We start from the raw sequence: 19,603 nt of genomic DNA, 5'->3' as shown, positions 1-19,603 counted from the left end.
AAAGAGCTCTCACCAGAACCCAACTCTTCATATATATACAGCATTTACATAAATAAATACATATTTCATATGTAGTAGTAAAGTTGCCCAAATACTTTCTAAACCACATAAATCTCTGCTTTAACTGAAATTATGTCCATTCATAATGGTATTTGTCTGTATCTCTTCTGTTTTCTTTTGATCAATACTTCCAGTTGGTTAATTTTATTAGTCTTCTCAAAACATCAACCTTGGCTCTGTATCCCTTTTATTTCATATTTTATTAAGTCATATGCTTATTTTTTCCCTTCTTTTCTTTGGCTTTATTTTGTTTTTCCCGTTTCCATCTTCTTAAGTTGAATGCTGAACTCATTAATTTTTTAGCCTTTCTTGTTTCCTAGTTGGAACATTTAAGACTATAAATATCACTCTATCATTTTAGTTACAACCCACATGCGTTGATATGTAGTATCTATTGTGCAACTCTGTTTTATAATATTCATTAAAGTGTCTTCTTCACTTATTTTGAAATATCCCTAAAATTCCAGTGAGATGATTTATGATTTTTGTTGTCGGTTTCTTCCTGTTTTTTTGTTTGGTTTTAATTTCTACCTTAAATACATTGACAACAGTGAACAAAACTTTTATGCTCCTATTTTGGAATCTTTCATTCATTCCTATATGCTTAGCAATGTGCTAAGTCTGGCAGTAAGCACCAGAGCACAAGTTTCTATCCTCATGGGGCTACTAGCATAGAGGGGAAGACAGGTCATAAAGAAGCAGGCAACAGTATCAATATGTAATATGCTCTACATTGTATTTTCCTATATAATACTCACTATAAGATTAAGTTGCTCTATTACCACATGAGAAGCATTACTCACATGAGTTAATAGCACGACCATATACAACATTTATTGATGAGTGATGAGTTAATAGCACGACCATAGAGAATGTTTATTGATTTCCTGGATTACTACCAAGTTTTCTCCTGAGCAAACCCAAGAAGGCTAACTACTACACTAATTCTGCTTGGACTGAGAACAGGTGGGCTTTTCTTTAAGTACTGTCCTGCATCTTAACATTGTCCTTGATTCATTCACGATAACCAGAAGTAAGACCCTTAACCATTATTGCCTTCATCAGCTTTCTTTGGCCTTGAAAGTAGAGAAAGATACAGGAAATTACTGGATGGACGGGTCAGAGATGGTGATGTGAGATTCTTCATGTTCTTTTAGTAATATCTGCTAATCCTTAAACTCCTTTCAGTGTATTTACTGAGAGACAGCTTGGCCCAGGTAGGATTCATTTGGGAACAAATCTGGCTGGCAATCTCAGGCAGAAGCCAATCTCTTCCTCTCGGGAAAGAAGAGTAGAATGAAGTCTTCATGCCTCACATCCTACAAATTCATCCTCTGTAATTATCACAGAAAGGCACATCCCTACATCCTCTACAGAGACACTTCCAAAACCCAGACCTTTCTCTTACGTAGGTCCTTATTTTCCAGGCTTTAATTGGTTGTGCTTTGCTGGAAAAAATAAAAGGCCATTCCTTTCTTGCTGTCCTTAGATATCTAATTCCTCACAGATATTGCCAAGAAATGATGTAGGAAGACGAGAAACACCATTTAATCAAAATTTGTAGAATGAGGTCAAGGTCAGCCTTACAAGGAGTATTTGATGTCCAAGGCTAGACCGCCTAGTGTCCATTACCCAGATGTGCATTCTTGCTGTGCTGTCACCAGGCACACCCCCCCTCCCCCCCCCCCCCCGCCACACACACACCTCTATTGCAGTCCCCTCAGGAACCCTCAGTGGGACAGCTCAGCTGGGCTGCCAGGCGACAACCTAATTCCTATTTTTCATATTTGCTGAAACTTGCTAATGGCCTAGTGTATGCTCAAATTTCATTAATTCGTATTCTTCAACTCTTGGGAGCAATATTCTATAAGGCCAGTAGATCAAGTTTATTAATTGTGCTGTGCACCTCTTCTAAAGCTTTAATGACTTTCGGTCTGAATGTTCCATCAATTTCTGAGAGGTATATTAAAATTTCCTACAGTTGTTCAATTCTCCTTATTATGTCTTTCAAATTCTGCTTATTTTTGAAGCATTTTGGTGGGCAAATAAAAGATCGGGACTTTCATATTATCTTTCATATCATCAAAGGGTAAAGATTTTATCTCTAGGATCACTTCTTTCCTAACAATGAAATCTGCATTTACATTTGTTGACTATTTTCCAGACATCATTTTTTTTATCCTTTTAACTTCCAGCCTTCTGTATCCTCACGCTTCACGTCTGTCCCTTATAAACCTGATGGAACTGATTTTTATTTTTAAACCTATTTGATGATCTTTATTTTTTTTATCTGGAAAGCAGGCTACACATATTAGATTTCTTCCTACTCTCAGTTTTTGTACTTTCTCTTGGATTGGTTCCTGGGTTTCCTGTTTCTCTCTTGCTGTCTTCTTTTAAAATGACTGACATTGTCTCCTACTTTAATTCCAATTATACCTACACTCAGTTTTCATGCTGCTGTTGTTCAGTTATTTGGCATTTTCTCATTTTCAAGAGTATATAGCAGAATGAGAATGATTACTTTACACCATAATTTTAAAAGACTTAACATGTTTACCATCTTTCTAAGGTGACATCTCAGACCCTTCATCAGGGATCACTTTTCATCTCCCTTAAAGCACATCCTTTGTATGAAGGTGGTAAACACCCTTCATCTTTGACTAAAAATGCCCTTATTTCACCCTTTTGAAAGCCTTGGGTTTACAATTCAAGTTTATCAGTTATTTTCTGTCAGAATTTTAAAAATTCCCTCTGTATTATGGATTCTCTTGCCGCAATTGCGTTGTCAACTGAAAGCCTAATTTTTACTACTTTACATGTAAACTGTCTTTTCTCTTTGATAGCTTTTAATACTCTTTTTGTTTTTGCTGTCCTCTGCCACAATAAATCTCACAGCAAATCAGGGCTGGCCCAGTGTGACCAACAGAATATAGTGGAAGTGCTGAGATGTGACTCTGAGAGTAGGTCTTAAAAGGCATCGTAGCTTTTCCTTGGATGACTCATTCTGAGGCAAGCCAGCTGCCATGCTGTGAAGACATTCAACCATTACTGAGGCCCATAATGCCCCCAACTGACAGCCAACATCAATTTCCCAGCCATATGAGTAAGTCACCTTGGATTTGGATGCCCTGGTCAAGTCCTACACAAGCTTCCAGGTGACTGAATCCCCAGCCAACATTTGACTGAAAATTCATGAGAGAGCTTAGGTCACAACCACCCAGCTGAACCACTCCCCAAATTCTGACCCACACAAACTGTGAGAGAGCATAAACAAGTCTTGTTGGTTTAAGCCATTACATTTTGGAGTGACTTCTTACACAAAGATAGAGCTACAGCATGTACAATTTGTCCCAGATGGGATTTGTTGGAGCTCCTTTACCTGATGATTAGTGTTTTTCATAATTTCTGAAAAGTTCTCAGCTGTTGTTTCTTTAAATACTGCTTTTCCCTCACTTTCTATATTACATTTATCTTGGACTCCAGTTCAAAATTTTAAGAACTTCTCATTGTATTTTCTTATTTTTCATCTTTTTTGTCTCTCTATGCAACATTCTGTTCAAATTATTTAAATTTATCTTTCAGTGAACTGTTTTTCTCTTTGTTAATCATCTGACATTTAACCCATTACATTTTTCAAATTAATGTATAATTTACAAACAATAATATACATAGATTTTTGGCATATAGTTCATTTAATTTTTATGTAGCTTATATATGTAACCACAACTACCATATAGTCAAGATATAGACACCCAATAGGTCAGAAGGATGCCCCTTTGCAGTCAAATGCCTCTCCCAGAAGCACTCATTGTATTGATTTCTACCATCTATTCTAGAATATCAATAAATATAATCATACAGAAGATACTCTTTTGTATCTGACTTCCTCTGGTCAACATGATTTTTAAAATTCACTTACATTGTTGCTTATAGTAATTCATTTTTTTATGCCACTGAAGAGCATTCCCTTGCTTAATGTTCTATCCCTTTACCTTTATACATTTAATTGGTTCTGGACATTTGGGCTGTTTCTGACTTGGGGACCTTTAGAAATAAAGCTGTTATGAATATTCTTGGCCAAGATTTTTGAAGACATGATTTCAGTTTTTCTAGATAAATACCAACGAGTGAAGTTTCTACCCATAAGTCAATTTTTTTTTGTCATAGATAAGGTGTATGTTTGACTCTATAAAACTGACAAATTATTCTTCAGTCTTTCTCCACTAGAGATTTAGGAGAAAGTCCTCACCAACACTTGGTATTGTCAGTCTTTTAAATTATAGTCATTTTAGTGGATATGATATGGTTCTTCTTTGTGGTTTGAATTTGCATTTCCTTGATGACAACTGATATGGCTCATTAATCATTCCAGTGTCTTCCTTTGTGGAGTAATTTTTCAAGATCTTTGACCTTTTTTTTTTTTTTTTTTTTTTTTTTTTTTATTTAGGTTGTCTCAGGGTGCCTGGGTGGCTCAGTTGGTTACACATCCAACTCTTGATTTCAGCTCAGGTCATGGATCTTAGTTTGTGAGTTTGTGCCCCACCTCAGGCTCTGTGCTGATGATGCAGAGCCTTCTTGGAAAACTCTCTCTCCCTCTCTCTTCCTCTCTCTCTCTCTCTCTCTCAAAAATAAATAAATAAATATTTTTCAAAAATTGGGTTGTGTTTTTATTATTGAGGTGTAGGAGTTATTTATATATTTTCCAATACAATCAAGTCCTTTGTCATTTAAATATGTATTGCAAATACTTTCTCTCAGTCTATGGCATGCCTACTCATTTTTTAGTGTCTTTTAATTATCAGAAGTATTTAATTTTGATAAAGTCCAATTATTATGGACTGCATGTTTGTGTCTCCCCAGAATTTGCATGTTGAAACCCTAATCCCCAATATGATGGTATTTAGAGGTAGGGCCTTTAGGAGGTAATCAAGTCATGAGGGTAAAGCCTTCATGATGCAATTAAGACCCTTATAAGAAAAGAGCCTCCCAACCCCATGCCCTGTTTGTGTTTGTCTACCTCTCACTCTCTCTCTTTCTCTCTCTCTCTCTCTCTCTCTCTCTCTCTCTCTCTCTCATTGAAGGAATGAGAAGTCACCTTTCAGTCTAGAAGTGGTTTCTGACCAGTCAGATACCAGATCTGCCAGCACTTTGATCTTGTTACTTCCCAGCCTTTAACTATGAGAAATAAATGCCTGTTATTTAAGTCATCCAGTCTATGAATTTTTATTATAGCAGCATAAAATTTTTAAGATTACTATTATTTGTATTCTAAGAATCTGTATTCTAAGAATCTCTGCCTACCTCATGTTGTGAAGATATTATTGTGTGTTTACTTTTGGATGCTTTATAGGTCTATTTTGATAGACCTTTATAGGTCTATTTTGATGATCCATTTTGAATTCATTTTTCTATATTGTGTGAAGTGGGAGTCAGGTTCATTTTTTTTCCCACATATGCATATCCAGTTGTTTCAGCATTGTCTGTTGGGAATCTTGGTTTTTCTCTTTTTGCTAAAAATCAGCTGACTTTATATGTCTATTTCTGGACTCTATTCTGTTGGATTAAGCTACTTGTCTATCCTGTATTATGACACTCTCTTGATTACTGTAGCTTTATAGTATCAGATATAAATTCTTCAATTTTGTTCTTTTTTCAAAGTGATTAAGTTTTCTAAACTCTGTGTTTCTATGTAAATTTTCAAGTAAATGCCTCAGTTTCTAAAAAGGCACCTACTCTAATTTATATCGCAATGGCCTTGAATTTGTAATTTGGAAAGAATGGACATCTTGCCAAATATTGAGTTATCCAATCTATGAACATTTATACCTTACCATTTAGTTATATTTTTTTTCTCAGCAATAGTTTGTGATTTTCAGTGTGGAGGTCTTACACAGTTTTACATGTTAAGTGTATTCAAATTTATTTTATAACTTTTGATGTTACTGTAAATGGTATTTTATTTCATTTATAAATTTTTGAAGTTAGTATATTAAATACAGTTTTTATTTATATAATTGGTTTAATTGACTTACTTGACTTATTGTATTTATATATTGACTTTGAACTGGTAATCACGCTTAATATTTCTAGTCCTTTTTGGTAGATTCTTTAGGCTTTTCTACATAAACAATCATGTTGTTTGAAAATAAAGACAGGTAACTTCTTCCTTTCTCATCGTTGGCCTTTCATTCCTTTTTCTTGGTTTATGACATTTGCTAAGACCTCTGTTATAATGTTGAAAAAAAATGTAGGAGACATATTCCTATCTTGTTCACAGCCTAACGTAAAACTGTTCACTATTTCACTGTTAGGTATGATGTTAACTAAAGATTTATACCTCATGCGTTATACAGTGAAGTGTGTCCTGAAATGAGTAGCTGTAAACAGCTGTAGCAATGTGGATTTTTTTCACCCAGCATGGTTCCCTTTTTTTAAGCTCTGAATATTTACTTTTTGTTGCTGTCATTCACACATTTTTACATGTATATTATAATTAATCTCAACAAGAAGATTAGTCCAATGCATGCAACTCCACCATTAATGAAACTTCCTTGGATATATAATTTTAATTATATATTCTTAAGTCCTTAACAGAATTTTTATCGATTAGTTTTTTTTCTAAACCTGTTAGATTTTTTCTCTGTTCCTTACTCACTTGCAATTCTCTGTCTTATGTTTTAAAAGGCATTTGATGTATCAATTTTACATTCTGTGTCTGATTACTCCAATATATGAGGCACTTATATGCCTGCCAAGGATTGCTCATGGTACTTTCTTCCATCATATATACTTTTTGTTTTGTCTTTTTTTAAATGTGAGCTCATATTCTCTAGGATTTTATCTCTGGGAATTCTTTGTATTCTGAGTTAAGAGTACATTCATCCAAAGAGAATGTCCACTGATTCTTGAAAAGCTGACCATGCTACCAACATGAATCCATTTTCAAATTCTTGCATAGGTTTTTCTATCTTTGAAGACTGAGCACCCAACCTCCATGAAGACGAGCCTATAGCCAAGAATTCTTAAAGGGGACTCTTCTGTTCTTTTACCAAATGCTCAATAATGAGAAAAGCATGTTTTCTTGCATGCACTCTGTCTTTATAAATTAAATCCTTTTTTCCTTGTTTTCTAATTCTCTAAGAGTGTAATCTGTGTGATCTCTGGCTCTTATAAATGTTCTGTGATTCAACTTCCCACACTTCCTAGGTCCAAAACCTAGTCTCCTGTTCTCAGAAGGTGCAGGTACTAAAATCCAACTTCTAGGTCATCTAGACTGCTGGGTGCCCACAAGACAGCAGCTTCCTTGTTTGAGTTCTCTGCTATACTCCTGCTCAAGCCTGGTTCCCACCTCAGGGGAATCCTAGTGTTGTCTGATAAAGTCAGCCATGCACGTAATACTGTTTCTCATGTTTTATCCACATTTTTAGACACTTGGTAGTGAGAGGATTTCAGTACATCGAGTTTGATATATAGCCAGAAATGGAAATATTGAAAATTTATGTCTTAATCTCTAAAGGCTTTAGCTTTAGCTGTCATTCTTCATGTAACTAGTTGGCAAATGAGTTAGCTAGATGGATAACAATGGCAAACAGGAGAAATATTTACTGACCTCCATGTCTGTGAATAATGAATATGCTATTGTATTTTATTTATTTTTTTTTAAATTTTTTAACGTTTATTTATTTTTGAGACAGAGAGAGACAGAGCATGGACGGGGGAGGGTCAGAGAGAGGGAGACACAGAATCCAAAACATGCTCCAGGCTCTGAGCTGTCAGCCCAGAGCCCGACGCGGGGCTCGAACTCACGGACCGCGAGATCATGACCTGAGCCGAAGTCGGCCGCGTAACCGACTGAGCCACCCAGGCGCCCCATATAGCTATCATATTTTAAATGATAGACTAAAAAAAAAAAAACCAACTAAAAAAAAAAGGAATGAATTGAATGGATAGTCTGCACAACTCATGATGACTTTAGTTCTAGAATGTTCCAAAGAGTTTCCCTAAATAGCTGCAAGAGGCATAGCCAACGAAGGAATTGTGAAGAAAGAGGAGTGATTGAGGCCTGTGTTAGTACCTCACCAGTTCTCAAAGCTGTCTTTCACAGACAAAATAAAGCTTGAATGGATCAAAATGTTTCTTGGAAATACACCAGATTTCACATGAAAGGACTTATTTTACTCCTTTACTATGGAGGGGAATCACTTAGCAATTACACATAATAAATTTAATTCCTGAGGCTAAATAGGAATAAGCTAAATTACATGTTATTCTATGTAACATGTGGGTGATAAAACCTATCTCATCAATTGTGAAATATAGTAACTGCAAAATGTTTCGCACAGTTCTTTACACATAACACACTAAACTGCTTATAAAATGGTAGCTATTATTTCCATATATAAAAGTTCTGACGTGAGAAACTTTTAGTATCTTTGTAAATGTTACATTTGGAGATGGTTTAATGTTCCCGGCAAACTGATAAAATAAACTCAGGAAAACTCAGCCTGGGCTCCCCATCCTGATGGGGTTCCCTCCTGAGGTCCGAAGTGGCCTGGTTTCTCCTCACTTATGACTGCCCAGTTCTCTTATAGTTTCACACTGAAAGCAGTTTATGTGATTGGTAGAATTTTTTTTTTTTGTAGTGTGACCCGCCAGGGGATTTATGTGAGGCATTAGAGATTATAAAGATGGATATCAAGGAAAGTCTCTGTTCTTAAGAAGCCTAGAGTCTAGTGTCGTGATTCTCAGTCCTGGTTGTACTTTAGAATCACCTAGAAAGATTAAAAAAAAAAAAAAAGAAAGCCTGTCATATGTGTATCTTTTCTCCCTATACAGACAGTGGCTATCTCGGGACAGAAGAAAGACAATCATTTTCTTTCCTTATTCCTTAGAACCAGTCCCTATATATAGCAGGAATGTATTAAAACCTACTTCAATTTATTAAACAAAAATATTAACAGAATCCAATTTATAGGCATTCTATTAAGTGAATCCTTTGTAGCAATCACAAATATGGTTGAAATATAAAATTTCTAAGCCAAAAAGAATGTACTTGTAACACTTCTCTCTGTGTTAATGGTGCCAATGCCACAGGGCATATCCCCCATGGTAAAAATAACCAGTGTACCAAAATACAAACAAATTTGCAATTATGACACAACTCTGTGTTTAGAAAATAGCTCTTATGATACTGTAAGTTACAGAATTTGTCTTACCAATTTAAGATAACCCTCAGCATCTAGAATTAAGTTTTCTGGTTTCAGGTCTCTGTAGATAATACCTAGTCGGTGCAGGTAATCAAATGCTTCTGTCACACAAGCCACGCAGAACTTGGAGGTGGGCTCATCAAAGCTGCCTCTGCAATGAAATCATTTTCCCTCTTAATGCTCTAGACACACATATCTATTATCTATTCTACATGTCAATTATTGCTTTGGTAAATGTATACAACATGAATGCTTTGTAGGGTATCAACACTGAGTAGCATTTTGTACCACCAATGAATTACACTAAAGAAATTTAGGGGGATACTTGGTGCAAGCGAGAAGTACTTAGTTAAAATTAAAGTGTCTACAACCAAACACCATTCTGGTAATCATATATGAACATACAAAATAGAAACGTAAGAAAAATTAGCCTTTTTTAGACATTTCTGGCAAACTCTGGAGAAAATGCAACTACTTTAACGGGCAGCTTAAAGCAGATTTCTGTAATTTATTGCTTGACTTAAAAATGACTCAAGTGATCATTTTCATTTCCTGTTGGTATAGCACGTAACAATAACCCATGTAGAAACAGGGTCGTAACTCTTTCCTGTTTAGTGTAGCTCATTGATATTAGAGTTGCCCTGTGGCAGCACTATACGTGGGTTTACACACTTAGTTATTAAAATGTGTCAGTGATTTGCTGCACGCAGTAAGAGAAGGGTGTGGCTTTGGAATAAGAGAAACTGGTTTTGACTCCCTGCGTCTTCCATCACCATGTCCTCAGGCAAGTTGTGTGACTGACTGTCCTAGCTTCAGGTCCCTTTCTGTCAAATGGGTTTACTACTTAACACGGTTTGTTTTGAGAATCAGACACAGTGACTAACAGATAGTAGCAACTCCCTTCCTAAGCAGATTTGCCCGTGGAAGCAATGATGGAGGACGCAAATGTTTTTGTAGGTATCATGCACAAGTCTTTGCACCCTTCCAGGTTTTCCCCATTGGGATCCATCCAAAAATATGTTCCTAACACAAACACATCTATCTCTTCTCAGATACTCAAAGGTCTCCTATTACCTAGGTCTGTAATTCTCCACTATAAATGCACATTAGAATTATCTGAGAGACAGTTAAAAATCATTTACTGGACTCCATCCAAGATGAAGCAAATCATAACCTCTGGCAGTAAGGACCAGCATTGTGACTTTGTAAAGCTCTCCACTTGATTGTAACAAGAAGCCAGAGTTAAGACCCACAGGCCCAAGTAATACCTGTCCAAATGTGTGGCCTGGAATTAACCTCCACAATCTCATGCAAACTACCTTCTCATCCCTTTTTGCTGGGATAATTCTGCTCCAAATTATCCACAAAGAGACATAATTCTATTTCTGCCTTCCTGTCGTATTTTACATTGGTTTTCCTTCCCCTCTGCCTTCCCAAATTTTGTTTACCTTTAGAGTTTAGTTCCAGTCTTTCCTTTGTCATCACATTTTTATATCTTTCCTCTCCTCTGAGCTTACAATTGTCAACACTCATTTGGCATTTAATTACAAATTGCCAACTCTTCTGTCATATGTAGTGTACACACTAAATAATAAAATGTTTTGGGGCACCTGGGTGGCACAGTCAGTTAAGCCTCAGACTCTTGATCTCGGCTTGGGTCCTGATCTTGCGGTTTGCGAGATCGAGCCCCGCATCAGGCTCTGTGCTGGCAGTGCAGAGCCTGTTTGGGATATTCTCTCTCCCTCTCTCTCTGCCCCCCTCCTGCCTGTGCATGCGTGTATGTGCTCTCTCTCTCAAAATTAATACATAAACTTTAAAAGCAATAATGGAACATTTTAAAACTTCACATTATGTTATCTCCCCAAATAAAATCTAAACTTTATTGGAGAAAAAGTTTATAGTTTTTATCCTTCTGGTTAGAAAAGTCTGCATTGTCTAGAAAATGTCCACAATGGAGCCTTGCCCCATTGGTGGTACTCAATAAATATGTGTGGTTTCAATTATGCAGGAATCACCCCTTCTGTAAAACTGAATCTTCGCAGGAATCTTACTCTGCTTTTAGTGGGGGCTTCATGTTCCCCACCCCCTTTCTTCATTTCCCTGGGAGAGATTCAGAATCAGTAACATTTTGGCTTATAGCCACCCTGCCTCACACTAACCATGTGATTGTGGAGAGTTCACACCCTGTGGAAGCCTGGGATTCTTCGATCCCTAATATGGAAATGACAGTGACTGCCTTACAGGGTGTCTATTGCATAATTATAATGTTAGCTAAGAAAATACCCCCACTACTATTTTATCAAGTCATAATATTTTCTTAGAACCATTTCGTAATGACTTTCTATCTCTTTAAATGATCATGAATAAAGTAGATCAGATGTAGATCATGAATAAAGTAGATCATCCCTTAGATCAGATGTGAGAACACAGGTTATTGTTTATAATCCTTTTCCATTACCTGTCCCTTAATATACTCCATAGCTCCCCACCTAAGCAGGCCTCCAGAAGCATGTACACATACTTATTGTCCTTGAAAGTACGATATAATCTGTGAAGACACATAAAAACATGGTTATCGTTAAAAATCTATTTTTTAAAGTTTTTTAAAGTTGCTTAAGAACATCACCAATAACATTTAGAACACTGGTGCTCATCTCATTCCAAACATCCTACAGCTACATTGGACTTCCCTCCAAATCCTCCTTGATCTTTCTTCTTGTGTTGTTTTGCACATGTTAACCCCTTTCTTCAGACTGCCCTCCCTCTCCACACAGAGTAACCTTCTTCATCTCAGTTTCACTGAAATAGTGTTATCCCTTCCTCAAGACCAAGCTCATCATCCCACCTACCAAATACAGTCTGTCTTTTCTCCAGAAGCCCAGAGACCTCTGCATATGTCTCCTTATGAGCTGCCTTCATGCCCATGTCTTATGTCTCTTATGTCCTCTGGTTGGTCTCAAAAACTAGACTGTGAGACAGAGACCTGTAAGCAGTAAGTTTAATGGGAAGTGTACTTGGGAACAACATCCACGGGGGAGGAATAAGACACACTTGGGCAGCAGGAGACTTGGGCTATTCTAGTTTCTTATTTCAACAAAAGCCTCAGCCTCAAGGAGCTCTGCCATTATTGGATGCAGGATGTATCTGGAGACAGAGTAGAATCTTGGGCAAGGTGGCTCTCTCTACCTTAAAGCAATGGCCAGGAAAGGACTGAGCTAGAGCTAGAGTCCTCAGTTGGCGCCACTCCCAGACGGTGTAGGAACGACAGCCTCAATCCTGATGTGGGACCTGGGTAGGGTGCCATATTTCAATAGTGGGTGAAGGCTTAGTGGCCAGATCATGTGCAGACAGCAGAAGCAATCTAATAAAGTGGTTCAGTGTTGGCTCTGGATCCAAGATGCCTAGGTCTGAATCCCTGACCCACCATTTATTAGTTGTGCAACCCAGCTTTCTTACTGCTCTTGAGGACAACCATTACGTTTACCTCATATCATAAAGGTCAGATGAATATATGTACATTCATTTGATTATAAATTAATTATATATTAATTTAACGTAGGTTATATATCTGCATACATAATATATAAAATAAATAAAAATATTTTAAATATATATATCCCACATATTATGTATGTGAGATATATATATATATATATATATATATATAACCACATAGTTTGCTAAGAAGAGTGTCTAGCACATGTTAATTTCTGAATAAGTGTTATTAACATTGATTATTATGTTATTATTGCCCTACTATATGCCAGGCATTCTACAAAGAGCTAGAAATGAGAACAGGAATAAAATCGAATCCATGCCCCAAAGCTGTTCACGATAGTTTGTTAATGAATTATTGATCAAAGGGGGGGGGCATTCTGGAAACATAGTTAACATAAAAAATAATTGGATGACTCTATTGCCAGCATTGCCTGGGTTCAAACCTTTTTACCTTGAAAGAAAATGGGTGTGGGAATACGGGTAGGCAGGAAGATTCTCTCAAGACATTTGATCAAAAGACATAAATTCTATTCGTTATAAGGGCACTTTATATCACCCAGGAATCACTAAAGCTACACTCTGAGGTCAGGACATGTATGAAAATAAATGTCTTGACTGGTCTACACCACCAACTGATGAATCACAAGTAAAGAGAGCTGTGGTCTAGAATAACATATCTCTTCTAAACTCTGGGCATAACCACAGAAAGAACAGTGACTATTAGGAGATGGATCTTTCAGCATCCAGGCATTGCTAGGACTGCGCTCTGTTGCTCACTGGCAGCCTCCATTTGCCCAAATGCTACCTCTTGCAGAAATTCAGCAACAGCATGTCCTCTGAGGGCTTCATGTGAATTCTTTGCTTCCTAAGTTCTGCCGTAGGTATGGATTAAATAATCAGTTGAAATTATTCCACAATAATTTTATATTCACACACACACACACACACACACACACACACACACACACTCAATTTTCCTGAGATTTACTTAAGAATAAAAAAATCCAGGGGCGCCTGGGTGGCGCAGTCGGTTGGGTGTCCGGCTTCAGCCAGGTCACGATCTTGCAGTCTGTGAGTTCGAGCCCCGCGTCAGGCTCTGGGCTGATGGCTCAGAGCCTGGAGCCTGTTTCCGATTCTGTGTCTCCCTCTCTCTCTGCCCCTCCCCCGTTCATGCTCTGTCTCTCTCTGTCCCTAAAATAAATAAACGTTGAAAAAAAAATTAAAAAAAAAAAATCCAAACTCCTGACTCCAAACCTCAAAGTTCTAACATTTTGTGTGTTGTTGCTGTGACAAGGATGGAGAATTCAGAGTGGGGTCTTCTCTCCCTCTTCTGTTCTCTTGCATGAAAACATTCAAAAGAGCCTACAGTCCAAATTCCGGGGGCCAAATGCTCACTTACTTCACGATGAAGGGAGAACACAACTCTTCTAGAATCCTCTTTTCTGAGTAAACGTGCTCCTGTTGCTTAGTGTCAACGATGTGCTTCTTCCTTATACACTTCATAGCAAAAGCCACATTCTCATTTTTCACTTTAACCTAAGTAAGAAGAGAAAGATCCGTCAAAACTAACTTAGTAGGAAAGATTTGTAACGTCTATATAAAACAATAGTAACCAGTGAGAGTTAAAGTTCTTTCATATTTAAATGGTATGTGACCTTTCAACCACTCATCCCTCGGGGCACTAAGTTTTATTCAGGTGTATACCCTTCCCTTTCATTGTAATTTCCAGAAGAGTTCACGTATCTGGAACATGGTCCTAAAATCTTTGCATTAACACAAGAAAAAAAAAAAACCCTCTACTTAGATTTAATGGTTAGAAATCTATTCACTTTTGAGTGTGTGATCTAAAAAACGTTGACCAGAACTGCCAAGAATTGTTCTGTCTGAAGATTCACTTCTTTGATTTTCCAAACAAAACGTATTCAATCAAAACCCATATCTGTGCTATCCAATACAACAGCAAGTAGTCGCGTGGGGTTATTTAATGCAAAATTAATTAAAACTAGAAATCCAGTTCCTCAGTTGCACTAGGCACATTTCAAAAGCTTGCCAGCCACATCCAGCTAGTCACTACCCTCCGGATAGCAGAGGGATAGGACATTTCCATCGGTGCAGGGAGTTCTTTTGAAGCCTGCTGCTTTAGATGGACAAACAAAATTTTCCCTTGAAAGGAAATAAAAAAAATTTAAGAGATGTTTATTCAGATAGGCTTAAGACTCCGTAAGCAGACTATATTTGACAAGAAACGAAACTGTGCAGAAATGGCTGCACCCCATACTTTGCACACATTTGCCGCTGGTGCTGCCTAGGACTTTTAAATCAGTGGTGGAATTATTGTTTCAACTATTGCTTGTTATTGGGTCATTCAATTAGTGGAATTATTGTTTCAATTATTATCATCTAACTATATTAAAAAAAAAACAGATCTCAGGATTGTTAACTCAATCCTTTTGCCAGGATCTTCGGTGAAAAATACCACCGCAGATGGATAGTGCCCTTGTCTCTCCGTATGGCATAAAAAAAAAAGCCAAATATTCTTTGGCTTATTAAGAAATAGTTTCTCTCCCCCTCACCCATCAGAGAGGAAGTACTGACTGGGTATGAAGTGTACTATCCAGGTCTCCTGGCAGCATTTCAGATCTGCTCATGTCTAGGGCCATCCAGCAGATGAAGGTGTCAGCCTGGTTCCCGGAGGTTAATGTACAGTGAATCGTGAAAAATCTGCTGGACGAAGAAGGACTTGGTAATTGCCAAGGGTTCAGAGCCATCTGTACCCAAGGTCACAGATCTCCATTCTACAGTTTCCTCAGAGCACTTGATCTGACAATACCACTCTGTTACTCCTTGGAAGCCAGTTATAAAGCTCAGAGAGGTGGTGATGTGGAAAATATAGCCCAAATCAGGATAAGTTCCCAGGTGTCCTGATCACCACTACAGAAGGCTGCTCTTTAAATATTTCTTTAAATTCATCTTCTTTTCTTCTTTTCTGATGGAAAATCTTGAGCAATCCCAAAATAAGATAATGAAAGCCAAATACAGACATGGCGGTAGAGTTGTGTAAACTATAATATTAAAGATTTTATTTCTATAGCACTTCCCCTGGACACATTCTTCTTTTCTTTAGTATATAGTTAACGGGTCATGTGTGTGTGTGTGTGTGTGTGTGTGTGTATACATTTTGCTGTTAGAAAATACATTTTTAATGTTTTATAGCCTCTGGGAATGCTTACTTGGTACATTCTCCAAAAATTATAATCAAGAAAAAAAAAATCACAAAAGGATGTGATGCAAGAAGCTTGAAATATGACCTATATGATTACAAGTTACTTATTAGCACAGACCTGCTACTATACAACACACAGAGTGAAAAATTACTTTCTCAATTTCAGCTCAAAGCAACATTTAAGATAGCAATAACAATTCATATATTCCTCCAAGATACCCTGGAATATAAAACAAAAAAAGTCAAAAGGCTTCTCTCAGATGCTTGAAACGTAAACCCCTTACAAGCTCAACTCTTCCGAACCCACCAACGCCCAGTGTTGCAATAATCTCAAGGTTCTGGAATGGGGATGATGAGGAAAATCTGGCCACCTTCTCCTTCAGCTGAATCATCTCCAGAGAGAGTGCTTTGGACAGCTTCCAGTTAGACATGGATCTCCTGCATAAGAAAAGCGAAACTTTGCATACACTCCTTTAGTCAGGCCAGGGTCATGCCACACCTAAATCCCACTCTTAACAATAGTATTATTTCTGCCAGTAATCACTACCCATGCTTGCTACAAAAGCTGTCTCAACTTGTAGAGGATCAGATTCAGTTATGTCTGGGGAGAAAAACAATAGAACATACAAACAAAAAACTTGCACGCACACACACACACACACACATTAATAGACAAATGTCAAACTGAATCAATGAGAGGTAAAAAGAGCTGAATTGTGTAGTATTTAAAGTATATCTCAATAAATCTGTTGTTGTTGTTGTTGTTGTTGTTGTTGTTGTTGTTTCTGAAGAATCAACGAGAGGAAATAAAACCAGTGAGCCATTCCTTTGCTACACATACAGGAGAATGCCACGCTGAGAATCTTTGCTGTGTTTTGCTATTTTTGTCAGGTTTCGAAGCTTTCCATGGATGAACCAGAATAACTGCTTAGTCAAACATGAAAAATACATTCCTACTTTGTAGCTAAGTATCATTATTTGGAAATACTCATTTTTCTCTTTTAATTAAGGTTTACTGCTCTGGATTATATATTCATAAATTGTTCTTACTACAAAAGGCCTTTGACATAAAAACTGCAAATACATTCCTTGCCAAAAGGAAACAAACAAAAACAAAACAAAACAAAAACAGAAACAAAAAAACACCACATAGCAAAAAAATCCTGAGGTTCTGATTGAATGTTCTCATTTACTTCAAATGTTAGTTTTCTAGAACTTTTGACTCCAGCTTCTTAAGTGAATATATTCTTAAGTATTTACTCTATAAAATGTAAAGGATTTTCAAATTTTAATTTTACAAAGTAGTTTTTCTATTAAGCACAAAATTCTTCATCAATATTACCATATCATTATTATCGTTATTATTACTATTATTGTTACCCAACTCCTTCCTGTACACACACACACACACACACACACACACACACCCCTGGGCAATAACTCCTTTATATTCTGAAATAATTCTGATGCTACCCCAGCTGTCTACCTGGAATCAGAATGAATGGCTTATACTAGTCCGTTGGCATTCTTGTGTGGTTTCCATTTCCATTTCTGAATTAATCTCCTTTTGAGCTAAGTCATCAGACATAGACTCCCATCCCAAGGCCGCCTATCAGGAAATGTCTCCCTAACATTACTACTCAAAGCTGACTACTTGCAGACTAAAATAATATCTACACTAGTAGTGTTAAGTAGCATCCTCTTTGTAGAAGATCAATTTAAAAGAACCCCCCCAAATTTTCTAGTGATGGCACACAGAAAGTTATTAGTACATGGCGAATCACACTCCTGTGCTCTTTCATCTACTGCTGGAAGTCCTATGAGGCTTAGGAAAACATTCCTCCACTTACTTTGCATGTCTTTTCTCATCATCACGGTTTAGGTTTGCCACATACCCTTCAAGGTATTTTTGGAGTTCTTCAAAAGTCCCGACTGTTTGGTTGAATGTCCTAAGTGAATAAAATAAACAGTTATTATTGTAACCCGACATTTTCTCAAGCTCATAAAAGACCATTTGTATGGTTATTCACGGCTTTGTAAATGGTTTCTCAATAATTTCAATAATTTACATTACATTAAAGTTGCCATAAATGGAGAAGTTATATAATTTATCCTGTGAGTTTATGAAAACAAAGAAAAGAGAAAATATTTCTGGAGTTTTCTGTCTTGTGGTTCAGGTTTACCAGCAATTTTCCCCCCCCCCCAGAGGACAGTGGACAGGAAGTAGTCTACATAATCTGTTTACTGAGTCAACAGGTTACATGGATTGCAGATTTTCCTAACTTTGCTTCATCAAATTAAGCTACTTATTTTATTTTATTTTATTTTATTTTTTATTTTATTTTTTTTTCACGTTTATTTATTTTTTTGGGACAGAGAGAGACAGAGCATGAACGGGGGAGGGGCAGAGAGAGAGGGAGACACAGAATCGGAAACAGGCTCCAGGCTCCGAGCCATCAGCCCAGAGCCCAACGCGGGGCTCGAACTCACGGACCGCGAGATCGTGACCTGGCTGAAGTCGGACGCTTAATCGACTGCGCCACCCAGGCGCCCCAAGCTACTTATTTTAAAAATCAAGGGAAAAATTTATCTTTTCTTTTCCCTCGATAATGCTCCTCATTTCACATTCCTCCATAATTAAATCTACATGTTTTACTTTATATTGGTAGTTTTCTGAGGCCCCGCCAATATCTTCCCTTGCCCTCTCTCGCCCTTCACAGATCAGACTTGACCTTGCCCCATCTACTTTCCCCATCCCCACCAAACTGTCTGCGGGAACTCATACAAAGCACTGCACGTGAAAAATAAAGAATCTCCTTCCTCACCAGTGAAATATATTTTCTCGATTATCTTTTCAATGTTTCTCCGCCCTTACCCTCGACAATCTACCTTGATTTGTGACTTTTTAGGGTGCTTCTCTTAACTACTGCAATATAGTATCCTTCTAGAAACTATGCTTTAATCTTCTTGGTAAATCTTAAGCACTTGGGCATAAAAAATTAAAGGAATGAAAATTTACCTCAACACAACTAAAACTAATAAACCAGAGCCATCTCATTACTGTACTGTTGCCATTTATTGCTTTCCTAGCCCTGAAGACCTCTCCCCAAGTTGAACTGACCCCAATATACATTCACATGATTAAGTATATCTTATATACTGTGCTGGTATTTTCCATTTTTCTTTCCAGATCTACTCTCCACTCTTTTCTATCCTGCTCCATGGACTGATAGAATAGTGAGAAACAGACAGCACTGCCACGAAATTTCAAATATTCAACGGGTGAAATTTGCAAGCAAAAGGGAAATACTTCTTGTACTTTGTTTTGCTTTTTAAAAAAAATTAATGTTTACTCTTGAAAGAGAGATAGAGACAGAGAGAGAGAGAGAGAGAGAGACAGAGAGAGAGCGTGAGCAGGGGAGGGGCAGAGAGAGGGAGACACAGAATCTGAAGCAGGCTCCAGGCTCTGAGCTGTCAGCACAGAACCTGATGCAGGGCTCAATTTCGTGGTTCGTGATATCACAACCTGAGCCGAAGTCAGACATTCAACCGACCGAGCCACCCAGGCACCTCACTTTGTTTTGCTTTTATTTATTCTATACATCACCATTATTTT

At 37.4% G+C, this 19,603-nt stretch overlaps 1 protein-coding gene across 3 annotated transcripts in view; it reads right to left on the bottom strand.

The window, feature by feature from the left end:
- Positions 1-19,603, bottom strand: part of PRKG2 (protein kinase cGMP-dependent 2) — a 105,265-nt gene that overhangs the window by 26,170 nt on the left and 59,492 nt on the right. For all 3 annotated transcript variants that reach the window (XM_047856397.1, XM_047856398.1, XM_047856399.1), the window contains 5 exons: positions 17,838-17,936; positions 16,272-16,425; positions 14,164-14,300; positions 11,725-11,814; positions 9,276-9,417 (listed from right to left, as the gene is read on the bottom strand). In XM_047856397.1, coding sequence (XP_047712353.1) covers positions 9,276-9,417; positions 11,725-11,814; positions 14,164-14,300; positions 16,272-16,425; positions 17,838-17,936 — 622 coding nt within the window. The remainder of the gene's footprint in view (positions 1-9,275; positions 9,418-11,724; positions 11,815-14,163; positions 14,301-16,271; positions 16,426-17,837; positions 17,937-19,603) is intronic.

The sequence above is a fragment of the Prionailurus viverrinus genome, chromosome B1, assembly GCF_022837055.1.
Source record: "Prionailurus viverrinus isolate Anna chromosome B1, UM_Priviv_1.0, whole genome shotgun sequence".
Lineage (NCBI taxonomy): Eukaryota > Metazoa > Chordata > Mammalia > Carnivora > Felidae > Prionailurus > Prionailurus viverrinus.
The sequence above is the reverse complement of the archived record's forward strand: the minus strand, read 5'-3'. Positions and strand labels throughout refer to the sequence as shown.